This window comes from Monodelphis domestica, chromosome 5 (assembly GCF_027887165.1).
Source record: "Monodelphis domestica isolate mMonDom1 chromosome 5, mMonDom1.pri, whole genome shotgun sequence".
In the NCBI taxonomy this organism is placed as follows: domain Eukaryota; kingdom Metazoa; phylum Chordata; class Mammalia; order Didelphimorphia; family Didelphidae; genus Monodelphis; species Monodelphis domestica.
Window position 1 is genome coordinate 312210936 of NC_077231.1, and position 16746 is coordinate 312227681.

The following is a 16746-nucleotide window of genomic DNA, read 5'->3' on the forward strand; positions in this document are numbered from 1 at the left end:
GACTCCAAGAGTTCTTTCTCTGGAGGTGGGGTAGCATTCTCTGTCAAAATCCTTCAGAATTATCCTGGACCATTAAGTCTCACAATTGATCATTGTACAATATGGCTGTTACTTTGGGCAATGCTCTCCCTGGTTCTGCTTATTTCGCTCTGCATCAGTTCATATAACTTTTTCCAGTTTTTTTCTGAAAACATCCTGCTTATCATTTCTTATAGCACCATAGTATCCCCATCATTGATCACAATTTGTTCATCCATTACTACAGAGAGTGTTTAACTACAAGCAGTTTTGGGCCTGTACATGTAGTACAAGGACTACATGTTGGCAGGAAACACATCTTCAAATCAACTTTTAGAGCTAAATTTAGTTTGTTTGGAGGCAGTGGAGCACAGAGCTGACAGGAGCCTTCAAGCTGTTTCTATCCTGCAGAAGGACGATGAGTGCTAGCAATACCCTTTATTTACATTCAGCATCATGGGGCAAAGCCCCAGGTCCCTCCCACCCCCTTTAGTTAGGAGTGAGCACATATATCCTGTGTATTCACAGGAAGAAGTGGAGAAGTGACAGCTGGTCACCAGCCCCTAGGAGAGCCCCCATAGAAATTGGGTTGTTGCAGCAGTCTCCTAATAATGTCTTCCTGCCACCAGCATCTCCTATTTTTAAGTTTCCTGTCCTTAGAATTCTAAGTCTGCTCTTTCTTAATGCACTCATCTGTCTGTATCATTCTTGCTCCAAAACCTTCAGTAGCTCCCATTTTTATCTTCTGAGTAAACTTCCTTCCTCTGCTGCCTGGCATTCAAGGACTTTGCTACTTTTCTAGACAGTCTGTAAGTGCTGCCTTCTAAGGACCCTGCTCTGCAACCAAATCATAAGCTTCTACTGGTCATGTCCTTCCTGGAGTCAGGAAGATCTGAGTTCAAATTTTGAATTCGATGCTTATTAGCTGTGTGACCCTGGGCACTTAAGTCACTTAGCTTTAGGTTGGCTCGATTTTCTCAACTGTAAAATGGGGATCATAATAGAACCTACCTCACAGGATTATTGTGAAGATCAAATGAGATGATATTTATAAGTCACATAGCCCAGCACCTGGCCCATAGCAGGTGATTAATAATAAATGCTTCCTTCCCTCCCCCTATTTCCCTTCTGGACTTTCCTGATCAGTCATCATAATGACTGGTATTGATAGTTTTTAAGGGTTTTTGAAACACCTTACATTCATTATGCCACTTGACTCATAACCATGCATGTACTACAAACCCATTTCACAGATGAAAAAACTGAGGTTCAGAGAGGTCATAGGATCATAGATCTAGAAATAGAAGGGACCTAAAAGACCATCTAATCCAACCTCCTCCTTTTATTGATGAGAGTCCCAGAGAAGGGAGAAATTTGCTCAGTTGGGTGAATGAGAGGGGGAGAATTTGAACCCAGGATCTTCTGACAATGAAGGGATTTACCTAAGATTATATGTCTAGTAAAGTGAGTGTTGAACACAGGTCTCTGTATTGAATCCAGCCCTCAGTGTCTTTCTTGGTTCTTGAATAGCCTTTCGTTTTTCAGCCCTTGTGTTCTGTAATTTGTTATTTACTGATTAGGGTTGGGGTCTTATCCCCGTACTAGATTGTCAGCTCTCTCCTGAATCTAGGCACTAGATTAAACCTCCCGGCTTCCCTTTCCTCCCTTCCCATCCTCCCATGTCTAGCACAGCCATCAGGGCATCCAGCATCTGTGATTACAGAAACTCAGTCTGTCCAAAACTTAGTAGCTAGTCCTCAAGAGCTTCCTGACATTTTGACAGAATACAATAAATCTTTGCTTGCTCCTGCTCAAATTGGCAGAGAGATCTGAACTCATGGCTTTCTGGCATTAAGTCTGTTCCTCTATTCACTGTATCACGTCACCTCTGCAAGCAATCAGATGGATGGATAGATTGTTATGGTCAAGAAAAAAATAATATTGTACTTTAAGCAAAAGTTGTCAGAAACAATTTGTGTTCATTTAGCTTCAGGAGATATATATCAAGGCCAGCATAGTCACCCCATGACCCTCAGTTATCACTATGGCACCAAGATAATCTGAGGCAATATTTAGAGAGGGCTCTGGAGCAAGAGAAATGTTACAATATGTCAGAACAGCTGTGTGACCCTGGGCAAGTCACTTAACCACCATTGCCTTGCCCTTACTGCCCTTCTGCTTTGGAACCAATACACAATATTGATTCTAAGACAGATGATAAGGATTAAAAAAAAAACCAACCCATCAAAATGTAGTTGGGTTAAGAACTTCTTTGACCACTCCCTTCATGGATTAACTAGGCTTCCTCCCAAAGATCAATAGCTTAATCTTTTCTGAAGGGAGAAGGACACTCTGAATTTTGTTGTTCAGTCATTTCAGTTGTGCCCAACTCTTCATGACCCCACTTGGGGTTTTCTTGGCAAAGATCCTGGGGTAGTTTGTCATGTCCTTCTCCAACCCATTTTATAGATGAGGAAACTGAGACAAAGAGAGTTAAGTGACCTATCCGGGGTCACAGAGCTGATAAGTGTCTGAGGCCAGTTTTGAACTCAGGAAAATGAATCTTCCTGACTCATAGGCCAGTTGCTTTACCATCTAGCTGCCCAAGGAGCAAGGGAGACCAAACAATGTAGATTCGTGACCCTGTTAAAAGTCCTTAAGGGCGCTATTAGCCAGAGATATCCTAATGGTCTTATTTCAAGGCGAGGAGCTGGGAATGGGGTGGCAGCAGGGAGATGTCTAAGACTATGACCAGAGCCCAATTCAATTTAGCCAACATTTATCTAACCAAGCCCAGAGCTTCCATTATTATTGGGGAGTGTGGGGGTGGGACAGGCAGTGTACATCCTGAGTTCTTCCTTGGCTAGGATTCTGTCTGATGGCAGCCTGCATTGCTCTTAAACCATGCCTCCTTCTTTGCTCGTTGAATAACCATACTGGGATGTCCACATAGGTGGATGGATTTCTCCTAGCAGGAAGGGGCAGCCAGGTGAACACTATAATGCCCCACCTTCCTTTCCCCTAAGATGCACCCATTAACACTAACCCCACTGACTTTCTTCTCTTCTATCCCTTTGCACCAGAATTCTGCTTGCTGCGTGAGAAACAAGGTGGTTTTGAGCAAGAGAGCCCGGATGGCCCCATTGACCTGGATACTGGAGAGCTCATCTTTCCCTTCATGGCAGACTGTGTGGACGGGAATTCAAAAGCTGGAGAGCTCATGCCTACTGAGGGACCATTAAGCTCCTTAAAACACGGTACTGTGCACAATCCCTGACTTGACTTGTGTCTGGCTAGGTGAGCCCTCAGCCAAGAATGTTGCCAAGTGACTTAATGGTGATACTTGACTTGACTTTTCTTTTTGAAGATGGAGATATTTTAGGGATGCCCTCTTCAAATGAATGGGTTGGCCCATATGGCCTCCAAGGTCCCTTTCCCATTCTCAGTCCCACCCAGAGATCTTGACCAAGCCACTTCAGTCTCCTTTTGACCTTGGTTTGCTCATCTAAAAAATGAGAGGACTGGATTCTATGGCCCCTGAGGTCCTTGGTAGTTCTTAATCTGCGATCCCAGAATTATGAGCTTTCAGGTCTTGGATTCCTGATGAAGGAAGGATGGGAAGAAGGTTTCTTTCTTTTTTTTTAATGAAGTCAGCTTAACCCCCCCCCCCCAACCCCCTCCCCACTACCATTTTTTAATCCATAGAAGCCTTGCTAAGAATAGCTAGTCATCAGCAGGAGAGGCAATATAGGCTTGTGCATCTGTTTTTCTTACATTCCTGGTCTCGCTGCCAGTACCAGCACCAGCACCACACTGTCAGCCTCACAGAGCGCCCTCTCAGAATATTTACCACCTGGCAGAGAAGTGTCTGGCTGGGGGGATTGGGAGAGGCCAGGCAGCCATTGCTAAGACTTCTTGTGCCTCCAACCTTTCCTATCTGGAGAGCTTTTGAGTGGGGGTGAGGGAAATGGAGCTGGAGATGGGACAGAGTAAGGAAGGGCAGAGGATCTTGGGATGTTGGCATCTGAGCCTACTCAGACTCATGAGAAATATGATGGGTCTTAAGACCAAAACAGTGAGAGGAAATTCCTAGTTGGCCAGGGTGGCCAGGAGAAAAGTCTGGGGCGGGGTGAGGACAAGAGAGCAGAAGCTGAGGGTTTCCCCAGGCCTATGTGCTGCCCCAAGGTAGAATGGACCACTTAGGGAGAGAGGAAATTCCCCCTCACTGGTGGCCTTCTTGGGAAGGCTGGTGGAGTGAAGATTCTCACCCAGGAAAGGGTTGGGCTAGAAGGCCACTGAGGTGCCATCCAGCTGAGAGATTCTGTGATTTCAGCTTGAACTGGGCAATAACAACAGCTGGCATTTTTTTTGTTTTTTTTTAAACCCTTACCTTCCGTCTTGGAGTCAATACTATGTATTGGCTCCAAGGCAGAAGAGTGGTAAGGGCTAGGCAATAGGGGTCAAGTGACTTGCCCAGGGTCACACAGCTGGGAAGTGGCTAGGGCCAGATTTGAACCTAGGACCTCCCATCTCTAGGCCTGGCTCTCAATCCACTGAGCTACCCAGCTGCCCCTAACAGCTGGCATTTCTATAGAACCTTTATATCTGAATAGAAAACCCCTACCTTCTTAGGAGCAGACTGAATGCTGGTTCTAAGGCAGAAGAGTAGGAAGGGCTGGGCAATGGTGGTCACACAACTTGCCCAAGGATGGGTTAGGATTCGATTAGCAAATGGATTGTTCTGTATGGCTCCAGATACCCCCAGCACAGCATAGAAGAAAGATGGTCCCCCCTTGGGGCCTCTGGGGACGGGAGCTCAGTTTCTACGGAGAAAATGCCAGCATTTAAGGCATCCGAGGGGGAGGCTAAACTGTAGAGGATCCCACAACAGAGTGAGGCTGGCCTCCTGGGTATGGATTTCCATGGCTGCTTAGATGAGGTAACAAGATCCAGTCTCAGCAGTGGGGGAACTGCAGTGACCTGTGTGTGAGAAAGGGCAGGACCTCCCCAATGCCATGCACCCCTTGGGTAGGATCACAAAGGGTTACAGAGGATGTCCCCTTTCAGAAGCCCAACAAGTCAGGCAGGCAGGGGAATGGACTTGATGACCGACCTCAAGGTCTTACTCCCTTGCCACTGCATCTCACTAGGGAAAATCAAAACAAACAAAACCGCCTTCGCTCTGCAGGCAGACGACTTGGGTTCACACTCCATCTCTGACACCTTCTACCTGTGTGAACCTGGGTAAGTCACTCATCTCCCTTGGCCTCAGGTTCTTGATCTGAAAAATGAGAGAGCTGCTGTAGATCCATCCATCTCCTGAAGGCCCATCCCAGCAGAATTTGCTTGGCGCTCTCCTGGGTGCTGAAGACAGAAGGACAAGCTGAATTGTCTCTGCCCTCCGGGAGTGTGTTTAGGGTGTTCCAAAAGTGTGTCCTTTTAAGCTAGGAGAGTGGAGAAAGCACTAAGTCTTTTGGGACACCTTGTAACTTGCTGGGGAAATACAACATGTGGACAAAAAGTACAAAATATGTGTGAAGCGAATACAGAAGTATGCATGTGTGTGTATAAGAAGAATTATATATACATTTATGTGTGACTATAGACATATACAGATGCTTGCATATTTTAGTGATGATAATAACTAAGCTTATATACTGCTTATTGAGTGCCAGATTCTGTGCTAAACACTTTACCATTATTCTCTCATTTGTACCTCACAGCAACCCTGAGAGCTAGCTAGGTACTATTATTATCCCCATTTTTTAGATGAGGAAACTGAGGCAAATAAGTTAAAGGACTTGTCCAGGGTCACACAGCTAGTAAGTCTCTGAAGCCAAGTTTGAACTCAGCAATTCCTGACTCCAGGCTCAGTCTTCTGTTGTGTGAGTGTGACTGACCATTGGAGGGATTAGATGCTTATGTGTGGAGGCAGGAGATGCACGTCATGTCAGGAGGAGCAGCAAATGGACACGTTTCGCTGAAACATAGATTGGATAAGGGAGATGTGCAGGAAGCCTAGAAAACTGAGCGCCCCAGATAAGGAAGGGCTTCGACACTGAGGAGTCGAGGCAGTAAGAGTGCCCCTGCCTCTTCTACTTTGGTAGGGATGGTGCTAAAGGAGAGTCCAGCTTCCCCAGAAACCATAGCTAATTGATTTGACCCAATTAATGGCCATGCAGTGGCTTCTCACACAAAATAATGAAGCTTCACAGCCAGTCACCCCTCTCTCTGCCCTGTGGGAGGGATCTGGCCATACTCTCAGCTTCAGAATGCTGCACACTGGCAAGGGGCATTTGGCCCAAGGCTATGTGCTCACTGTGGGAAATGCCACCCACTGAGGGGAAAGATGACAAGGGGCTGTGTAAAGCCAGAGCCCCCGTTCTCTCCTGGCTGAAGTTGCTGGTGGGCTGCGACCCAGAACACGTGCTCTTGTTGCCTCCACAGGGATGCTGCTCATGGAGAGGAATTTCCGTCCCTTTGTGGAGCTGTCAGGGCAACACCAAGCAGCACTGTGGGAAATCCTCTGGGAAATCCTGGTCGAGGATGAATTGCTTATGGCCCTGGGCACCGTGGTAAGTGAAAGGGCTTTTCAGCCTCACGACTTCTTACACTTTCTCAGCTGTGATTGGCATGAAGTAGGTGCTTGGAAAACGTCAAACTGGCAGACTTTGGACCTGAGAGGAAAGGGCTGTGTAGCCAGAAGGGAAGTCCCGAGGGTGGATGCACCCTCCAATTTCTGGCTCCGAGTCATACAAGTAGAGAAGGACAGAATCAAACCCCAAACCTAAGTTTGCTCATCTGCAAATTGGGGCAGAGGGTTGGACTGGATGATCTTGGATGTGCTAGACATTTGATTATTTGATTCTCCACACACACACATCCCCACCTGAAATCCAGGATCCTTTCCCTACTGCCTCGATGGCCTGCTTTGGCTAACACTGCCAGGAAGGTCCCAGGCCAGCTCTCCTTCACTTCCAGTGACTGACAGGCAAGAAGAAATGAGTCTCTGTTTGAATTTTATTATTATTATTTGCAGTGGCTGCTGGCTCTGGGTTAATTCCTTCCTTTCCCCCAAAAGACTTGCCATGTTCTCTTTCTGTTGAGAGAAGACTATGCCAAGGAGCCTGGCAGCCACCGGCCCCTCAGCCTGTGGCGATGGCTGTCAGACACCTGCCAGCTAAGCAGAGCCATACCTACCCCATCACGCTGAGCACGGGAGGCAGCCCACAGCCTCAAATAGCTCTTCTGGGAAAATGAAATGTCAGGCAGGCTTCCTGCCATGCCCCTCCTGAGCACAGAACATCCCCTGCCCTGCCAGGTGCTGGAAAGCAGAGAGCTGGGGGGCTTCATGTGCCTGGGCCAGGACCCCCCCCTTCTGGAGAACAGGCTGTTGGGCACCCATGAGGGACTCAGAGACTCGGCGGGAGAACTGGCTTTAAGCTATTCGATTCCACTTCAGGGGTGCGGGCTAAGCACGGGAGCCAGAGGCTCTTCCGTCTGGGCTCAGATGGCACCTCACAGGTTACTGGGGCCAACTGTGTCGTTTTGCAGATTGAGAAGCACACCGATAAGGGTAGGGATTAGCCTCGTGATTTCCCTGGTAGAGGGAGCTTCCTCCATGAGTTCAGGTGGGCACCTTCTCTGTCCTGTGGAGGTTGGTCCAGGGCACTGTTTACTCACAGCATGCCCAGGGTCACACCCGCACTCGGGTTGTCCCCGCTTTGAGACCGGCTCTCTTCATTATGCTGCCTGTGAACCAAGAGAAGCCTTTGCAAAAGTCACAGAATAATTTTAGGGGGAAGAACACTACCGAGCAGGGGAGTCCAGGAAGGCTTCTTGTAGGAGGGGGAGCTTGAAGAAAGCCAGGAATGCCCAGAGGCTGAGTCCCTGCATTTAGGGATGGGGGAGGGGGGATGGAGCTGTGTACAGGGGACCTCCAGGGACCAGGGGCCGGAAGGAAGCCCCAGCGTGAGGGGAAGAGATGTGACGGTTGATGAGTGAGTGGTTAGGGCTGGGGTGGACTCCAACCAGCTTCCCCCCCTCTTTGCCCTTTCTCCAGAGGAGCCATTAGCCCGACAGCTCGGAGCCCTGCGGCGGAGGTAGGCAGAGCTCTGAGTTCGAGGCCCAAAGGCAACAAGAGAGCCTCGCCTTGGCCCCCGGCAGCCCTGCCTGAATCCGAGGTTCTGGAGTTCTAGAAAACTGGCCCCAGCCCAGCCCAGCCCAGCCTTTCCTTCCCTCCATGGGGTCGTGGGGAGCCTTTCAAAGCTGCTGTTTCCACGCGGGAAGCTCCTTTCCCGACGCTGGGGGGTTAAAAATAGCGAAGAGCGGCTCGCTGGGGGGGGGGGGGGGGGCGCAGGGCCGTCCCTCCATTTCTCCATCTCCAAAGCTGCCAGGCGGCCCCTCCCCCACCTGGTGCCCGGCCAGAGTTCCCAGCTGGCTGGCGCCAAGCGAACGAGCTCCGCTTGCCAACCCCTCTGCGCTCTCGCCTTCCTTCAACTGCAGCTCGATGACGTCTTCACCGGCGGCAGCCCGCGGCTGACGGCGCTCCCGGAGCTGAGCCGGGGCCAGCGGCGGCGGCTCGCCACCTTCCTGGGGCTGGCCGGCCTCCAAGTGCGGGAGGACCTGCTGGTGGCGAGGGAGGCGCGCGGCGCTCTGGACCTGCCGTCCGCCGTCCACTTCTTCATCAGTGCCCTGGCAGGTACGAGGGCGCCCGGGCTTCAGGCGGCCCCTTCTGCCAGCCTGGGTTCCTGGCAGAGCGGGCTGCTGGGGGCGGATCCCGGGGCGGGGACGGACCTGCGTCACAGGGAGCAGCGCGGCTGGTGATCAGGAAAGGAACCATCCCTGCACCTTAATCTGATGAGGCCCAGAGCCGGGGTCCTGGATTCCAGTCCAGCCTCAGACACCTCCCGGCTGGGTGACCCTGGACAAGTCACTGCACCTCATGGCCCAGCCCCTCCCGCTCCTCTGCCTTGGAGCCAATCCACAGGATGGATTCCAAGACGGAAGGGGCGGGTTTACACAAGGAGGGATAGGCGGAAGTCTCCGCTTAGTTCACAGATGAGGAAGCGGGTCCAGTCACTGGACTTGTCAAAGGTCGCAGAGCCGTAAGTGGCTGCTGAGAGCCAGATCTCTGCCTGCTTCGTAAGAGACGGACAACTGGGCGGCCTCCGCCAGGCCTTTAGGGATGGGGAAGCCCGGCCGGGGCTGGAGTAAGTCCCCGTGGCGCCCACAGGCAGGGAAGAGCCGAAGGGCCTGGCCCGAGTCGGAGGGAGGCTGTTTCCTGTCTTCTTCCAAAGTGGGAATCTCCATCCCTGCCCACGGGGGAAAGCAAAGTTCCTGCGGCCGGACTATTACCACGCGTGGCCCGAGCCGTCCCGAGGAGTTCGTCCCCCAGACCCCGGGCTGGGGGCTCCTCCCTTAGACCGTTACCTTCCAGCTTAGCGTCAGAGGAGTGGCCAGTTAGGTGATTGTGGTTAAGGGACTTGCCCAGGCTCACACGGCTAGCAAGTGTCTGCAGCCGGCTTTGAAGGCGGGACTTCCCCTGTCCTGGCCAGACGGGGCTTCCTCGCTGCCCCTCTCTGTTAGTGCCTCAGGCGGGGCAGACCTTGTTCGTCCAGCCAGGGAGCCCCAGGGAGAGGCACCCAGGACAGGGATGCAGTCGGCCAGTGAGTACCTCTTCAGGCCCGCTTTGTACCCAGCGCCCTGCTCGGTGTTGTGGGTCCGAGTACAAAGAACAAAGAGATTCCTCCTCACTGGGGGCTCGTGTTCCATGGAGAGGCGCCCCGAGCGCGTAGGAATAAATGTGCAGCTTAAACCTCCAGGGAAGGGGTAGAAGGCGCTGCTGCTTTGGGAGGGAGAGCAGGCCCTAGGGGGGGGGGGGAAGCCAGGCAAGGCTTCATGGCCTGCAGCCCCTGGCAGGCTCCCTCCTGAGAGCCTGTCCTGGGTGGGCTCCCTGGCACGGAGCGCCTGCCAGGCCCCCTGGGCCCTTTCCCAGGCCACCGAGAGAGCTGAGGCACTGGGGGCCGCCTCCCGCCCTCAGGAGCCTGGGCACCTTCTAAAAGGAAGCCTTATTCTCTTTTCTGCCCCCTCACAAGGGATGAAAGGAGCACAATGGACCTCATTGGGCCCCTTTGCTTTCCCCCTCAATGGTATCAGTGGGGAGGCGGCTTGGGGAGGCCTTCCCCCCCCCCCCCCCCCCCCCCCCCCCCCCCCCGCCGAAAAGAGCCTCCAATGGATGGGCAAGAATAGAGGCGGCGGATGTGGTGCACCCCCCCCCCCCCCCCCCCCAGGAATTAGAGAGCTGAGGTCTAGCCAGGCCTGCTGTAGTGGCGTGACCTTGGGTAGGTCCTGCCTCTGACGTTCTCACAGCCGTCCAAGATTTCCCTCTCCCTATTCCCTGTGTGGCATTCGGGAGCTTCACCGTCCCTGGAGATGCAGCTGATGCCCCGTCTTGTTCCCTAACTGCTCGGCTCCCTGGACCTCTTGCCTGGGCTTCGGCCACTCAGGCTCTGGGGGCATCGTATCCAAAGGCTGACCATTGGCTCCTCCTCTAAGAAGCAGACCGAGCTCTGACATGCCCCTCTCTGCTCAGACTCCCTTTTAAATCTTTTCATTCTTTAAAACAAACAATGAAAAACTCTTCACTTTGGTCTTAGAACCAGTTGAGACAAGAGCAGCAAAGGCTAGGCAAACAGGGTTAAGTGACTTGTCCAGGGTCACACAGCTAGGACGTAGAAGAGGGTAGAGTTGAATCCAAGACCTCCTGACCCCAGGCCTGGTGCTCTACCTACTGTGCCACCTAGCTGCTGCCCCTAACTCCCTTGTCTTCTTGCCCCAATCCTCCCAAGCCTAGTTTTGAATCCTCATCAGCCTTGACGCTCTGGTCCCACTATTCAGTCTTTAGCCAGTCTTCAGGCATTCTAACCAGCCACTTTCCTGTCCTCTGGTGTCGGTGCCACTCAGTGTTCCATCTTTTTTGCCCCCTTGATTTCTCAGCTGTGAGGAGCTCATACTGGCTGGGTGGTGCAGTGGTGAGAGCACCAGATCTGAAGTATGAGGGCCAGGGTTCTCTCGACCCATCAGCCTGCTCCGGGCTAAGTGCTGGGGGCAGGAAGTAAGACAGGCACGGTCCCTGTCCTCAAGGAGCCCCATTCTAATGGGGGAGACCATGTAAGCCACTCGGTCCATTCCAATACACACAGAAAAAATGGGAAAGGAGCCTTGCAGAGAAAGGCACCAGCATTTGGGGGAAGCAGGAGATGGAGGGCACAGTAGAATAAGTGCTGGATCTACAATCAGGAAGCCCCAAATTCAAATCCATCCTCAGAGACTTATTAGCTGTATGACCTTAGCTGGGCAAGTCCACCTCTCCCTGCCTCAGTTTCCTTATCTGTAAAATGAGGATAATAATGGCATCTAGCTTGTTATAACTTGTCCCCAGGAACGGTCTCTTCTGGAAGGTAGAGTTTGAAGGGAATCTGGGAAGCTAAAGGGGTGCAATGGGGGAGGGAAGAGCATTCCAGGTATGGAGGACAGTGAAAGAATGAAGGGGGAAGGAGGTTCCTTTTGGGTCCAGCTTAGCCCAGGCAGCCACTCTGAGGTCCCTTCCAGAGTCAGGGGTTTCGTTCCTAGGTCTCTTGAGACCTCTGTTTCCTCTTCTATAAAACTTACTAGATTAGGTGGCTCCCAAGGGCCCTTTCAACCCAAATTTCTTAGCAGTTCTCTGCTCTGGCGAGGTCTACCATGCACCCCATGATCTATGAAGCCACCCCTGGGTCAGACCAGCTCTTTCTTGGCTTCTCCTCCTCTCCTTATCATGCCTTCCACTCCAGATTGTTTCTCCCTGAGCTGCCACACTGTGTCCTTCCCACCACTCCCAGTGAGCCCTCCAAAGTCCATCTTGCCCTTGGTTCTCTGTCTGGGCTGCTTCTGTATGTTTATTTGCCACACTCTGCTTTGTGGCAGTGCCTTGGGTCCCCTTCCCTGTCCCCAAACGTCACTCCTTTGCATCTCTCAGCTCTCCCTGAATTCTGCCTCTTTCCCTTCTTGTCTCCATGCTAGAGGCATCAATTATTTTAATTTGTGCCTTCACATCCCCAGCACAGGGTGGCACATAGTAGGGGCTTAAAGAATTCTTGCTGAATTTGTACATAATTTGGGTTTCCTTTGGACACAGTTTCCTCCCCTGTAAAATGAAGACTAGATTTCCTTTCAGTTCTCCTTCTAGCTCCAATATCTGTGATGTCCCCTCTTAGGAGTCCCCTGACTCTTCACTCAGCTCACTCATTTCTCTTTATTTTTTACTTTTATTTTTTTTAAACCCTTACTTTCTGCCCTAGAACCAATACTGTGTATTGGTTCCAAGGCAGCAGAAGAGTGGTAAGGGCTAGGCAATAGGGGTGAAGTGACTTGCCCAGGGTCACACAGCTGGGAAGTGTCTGAGGCCAGATTTGAACCCAGGACCTCCTGTCTCTGGGCCTGGCTCTCAATCCACTGAGCCACTCAAATGTCCCCAGAGGCTTAGAATTTTTATTGTTTAAATGACTTTATCATTACATGATGAAGCTTTGGCCATGAGAGAAAGGCTTAAGTGAGAGAGTAATACTGGAGCGTAAATGAAACTTGGGGGGCAGGATGGAGGGGATTTTTTTCATGTGTTCAGAGAAGGAGCCCCATATTATGTCGCTGTTAGTGATTCTGAAGCTCAGTCCTGGCTTAAGACTTTGATTAATGCTCATCTCTTCTGTCTCGGCTTCCCTCTTACCAAAGTCCTTTGGGTGCTCCGTGTCTTCCTGAGGTACACAAGAAATGTTGGAACAACTTGTTTCCATTTCCTAAATGATGTCACCTCCTGCTTATACATGAAGCACAGTGCAGAGTGGGGAGAGATGGGTGATCTTGGCATTGGGAAGAGCAGGGTCCAGGGTCTGCCCCAGACAGCTCCTGGCTAGGTGATCCCAGGCATGGCACAGGATCACAGCTTTACTGCTGGAAAGCACTTCAGAGAACAATTTACAGAAGAGGAAACTGAGGCATGGAGAAGGTGCCTGGATGCTGCCAGTAAGTCGTTAGCTCCTCAGAGCCCCAGGCAGCCCTCTGCTGAGGAGACCCTGGGAAGGTCTGATGTCCAGGTGAGGAGGGAGTGCCAACACCTCTGTACTGGGGGTCTCTGGGAAAAGGCAGTCACTCTTAACTCTTCAGAGTTCTCCCTTTGCTAACTGAGCAAGTGGCTTTGGTCATCATTTCATGCCTCAGCCTCCAGTTTGCTTAGTTGTCAAAACTGGAATATTGACAAATTCATCATCATCCCCATGATTGTGCCTAGCATGTGCCGGGAACTGTACCTAACTAAGGGAAGGGCTTGATAGCCAGTGAATAGTGTTGGGCCTAGAGTTCCAATTCTGCCTCAGATATTAACTGGGTGACCTTGGGCAAGTCACTTCACCTGTTTGCCTTAGTTTCCTCACCTGTAAAACATATAATAAATGCTATAGAAAACGTTAGTTATTATCTCGTTTGGTCCTCCCAACAAGCCTGAGTCAGGTCCTGAATGGCCACTAATTGCCAAGCCCTGTAGAAGGACCAGCAGTCTGTTCCCTGGAGGAGCTCAGTCTAACGGGGACAACTATTCTGCCTGCTTCCTTTCATCATGAGGATGCCATGAGATCACGGGTTGGAAAAGAGCCCTGGGAGCTGTCCGGTGCTGCAGAAATTGGAGATAAATGGCAGCACGAATGGGCATCTCTTCTCTCCTTCACAACTTAGCCCTGCCCTGTAAAGAAGAAGAAGAGCGATTTCTGCACCTCGAGGGAGGCTGTGACTTGGCTGAGCAAACAGTCCCAGAATCCTTTGCTTCTGCCTCCTACCATGTATCTGTTCCTCCAGACAACCCGATGGTCGCTGCTTCCTACCTGGGGGCACGTGGTGGGCAGAGCTGGTACTAGAGGAGGCTTCCTAGGGCACCACCCAGCGTGGGCTATGACGAGCAGACGCAATTGTGGTTTTAATGTCTTTATGGTTGGATGCCGGGGAATTTCTCTCTCCACCATCTTGCTGTCTTGGTTTTGGGACGAGCCAGGCAGCATGACTTAGAATGAAGTCTCATCACCTCTGGCGGAAGGCTGGCCCACTGGGAGGGGGTGAAACCCTGCCCGAGGCACGCCAGGGTTTCTGCCAGCTCTGCTTTGGGCTCTCTGACATAGCAGCAGGAAGCCCACTTTCCACAGACGCTCCCAGAAGGGGTTTGGGAAGAGTGAGCTGCCACAGAGCAGCTTGGGAAAGGTCTCTCCTTTCTCTGGCCCCTGCACCCTCCCCTCAGCCCCAGGAATCCAGAGGAGGGTCTACCCACACCGAGCAGGAAAAGGTGGCAGGACCTTCCCTCTCCCCCACCTCCAGGTGTGTGTCCTGGCTTGACACCATCCCCAGAGAAGCCACCTTTTATAAATAAACCTGTTAATGATTGTAAGAGGATGAGAAGCCACAGGTGGGGTAAGCATGTCACCGTGCAAAAGATGGCAAGGAAACCCATTGCTGTCTCTTTCCTCTTTTTCCCTTTGAGCTTTTCCTTTAAAAAAAAGAAAAAACTAAAACTAAAACCCCTTCCCTTCCATCTTAGAATTAATACTGTGTATTGGGTCCAAGGCAGAAGAGTGGTAAGGCCTAGGCCATGGGGGTTAAGTGACTTGCCCAGGGTCACACAGCTGGGAAGTGTCCGAGGCCAGATTTGAATCTAGGACCCCCCCCCCCCCGCCCCCATCTCTAGGCCTGGTTCTCAGTCCTCTGAGACACCTAGCTGCCCTCTCAGTACATTTATTTTTTTAAGTTCATGAAACCCAGTTTTAGAATCTCTGATTTCATGATACCTATCCTGTGTCCTCTAATAGCTGCCCCCATTTCTTCAGGGCTTTGAGGTTTGTCAAGCACCTTAAATACATAATTTCATTTGATTCCCACTGATCCTTTGCAAGGTGGGTGCTAACTTATACCCATTTTATAGATGAAAAAATAGTCCAGAGATTTTAAGGGACTTGCTTGGGGTTACACAGCTTCTGAAAGCATGTTCAATTCAAACTCAGGTATTCTTAATTCCAAGCCCAGCACCCTGTCAACCATGCCAAGCATCCCAAAGTGAGCCTATCATTGACCCAGACATTTGTACGCATGGGTACAGGCATCCCAAGTTCCAGTATTAATTAATGTCAGCGTGTAGGTATTTACAGATCAGGTGGCCAGGTGGAGCAATGGGTAGAGGGCAGGCCCTGGAACCTGGAGGTTGTTGTTCAGTTGTTTTAGTCATTTCCAACCCTTCTGGACTCCATTTGAGGTTCTCTGGGCAAAGATACTGGAGCAGCTTGCCATTTCCTTCTCTAGCTCTTTTTATAGATGAGGAAACTGAGGCGAACAGGGTTAAAGGACTTGCTCAGGGTCACATAGCTAGTATGGGAGGTCAGATTTTGGATCTAGCTGTGTCACCTTGGGCAAGCCACTTAACCTGAATTTCTGAAGTTAGAATTCAGCAAAACAAATCAGCCCCTGGCCACATCTGACATTTTCTTCCCTTGCAGCCCACCCCTCTGCAGAGAGGAGTGAGGCAGAGATTTTCTGGCCACAGGCTGGTCCTCGTGTCCATCCAAAACCAAATGTGGAGCGTCAGTGGCTTCTTTACATTGCGGTCACTCTATCTGCTCTCTGCATCAGTTCATACAAGTCTTCTCCCTCTCTAGTGGCCAGTAATCCTCCATCTTAAGGGACGTGCCCAGGCTAGCCATGCCTTCCCTCCTCTCCATGCACCCCTCCTGACGCAGGACGCCTGAGTCCCTCAGGGCGGGTACTCATCCTCCCTGTCCCCGCTGCTGCCTTCCCTCCTTAGATCGGAAGCCTCTGGAGGGCAGGAGCTTCCTGCTCATATCCCAGAGGCCATAGCGTGATGCCTGGCACTCAACACACACTTCTTGGGTTTGCCATTTCCAAAGCGATGGGCACTAGAGCTGCTATAACTCTGTTGGTGTGGGAGGCCCGTCTGTCCATTCAGCTGGGCTTGGGGCCGGATCTTCTGGCCCTCGGGCTGACCCCAGGACATGGTGTTCCTCTGGCAGTGACTCTGACTTCTGTCTCTGCAGAGATGCCAGACAAAGCCCCAGCTCTGATGGGCAGCTGCTGCAAGTTACACATGGTACCAGCCTTGTGCCACTTGGTGAGTAAGGAACCTCAGGGCAAAGGGGGTGAAGGAGGCAAAGGCTGGGATCAGGAAGGACTTTAGAGGCCGCCTGGGTCAACTCCTTCCTATGACAGCCCTTGCTGGAGGTCAGATAATAGGTGGCAGAGCCAGGATTTGAACTTGGGTCCTGTGGCCCCCAATGAGTCAGACGGACCCTCTGTGGGGCCAGAGATCTGGTCTGGCAGGTCTGCCCTGCTGAAGCCCAACCCACGCTGAGGACCGGCCGGCTGGTTGGCTCTGTTCCATCCAGACCTGACAAGGGCATTCAATTAGAATGGCTGGCTTTTCTTCCCGAGCCGCAGAGGGACCCATCTTCCTCGTTCTCATTAGCCCGCTCCCCGCAGGAAATGTCATCCGATGAGAGTGAGTTAGTTAGATGCTCAGCCCCAGGGAGGCAAGGTTAAGTTTGTCCTTTATTAAAAACAAATTGGATCATTAATAAAGCAGCATCGGCAGGCGGCCCACGTTAGCGGGGTCCACTGGCTCCTTCCGTCGGAGGGATGCACTGG

The 16746-nt window shown here is 51.5% G+C and overlaps 1 protein-coding gene across 2 annotated transcripts in view; it reads left to right on the plus strand.

The window, feature by feature from the left end:
* The window catches only part of GSDME (gasdermin E), a 57369-nt gene that overhangs the window by 38774 nt on the left and 1849 nt on the right, over positions 1-16746 (plus strand). For both annotated transcript variants that reach the window (XM_007505349.3, XM_007505350.3), the window contains exons 7-10: positions 3102-3275; positions 6466-6593; positions 8524-8719; positions 16140-16213. In XM_007505349.3, coding sequence (XP_007505411.2) covers positions 3102-3275; positions 6466-6593; positions 8524-8719; positions 16140-16213 — 572 coding nt within the window. The remainder of the gene's footprint in view (positions 1-3101; positions 3276-6465; positions 6594-8523; positions 8720-16139; positions 16214-16746) is intronic.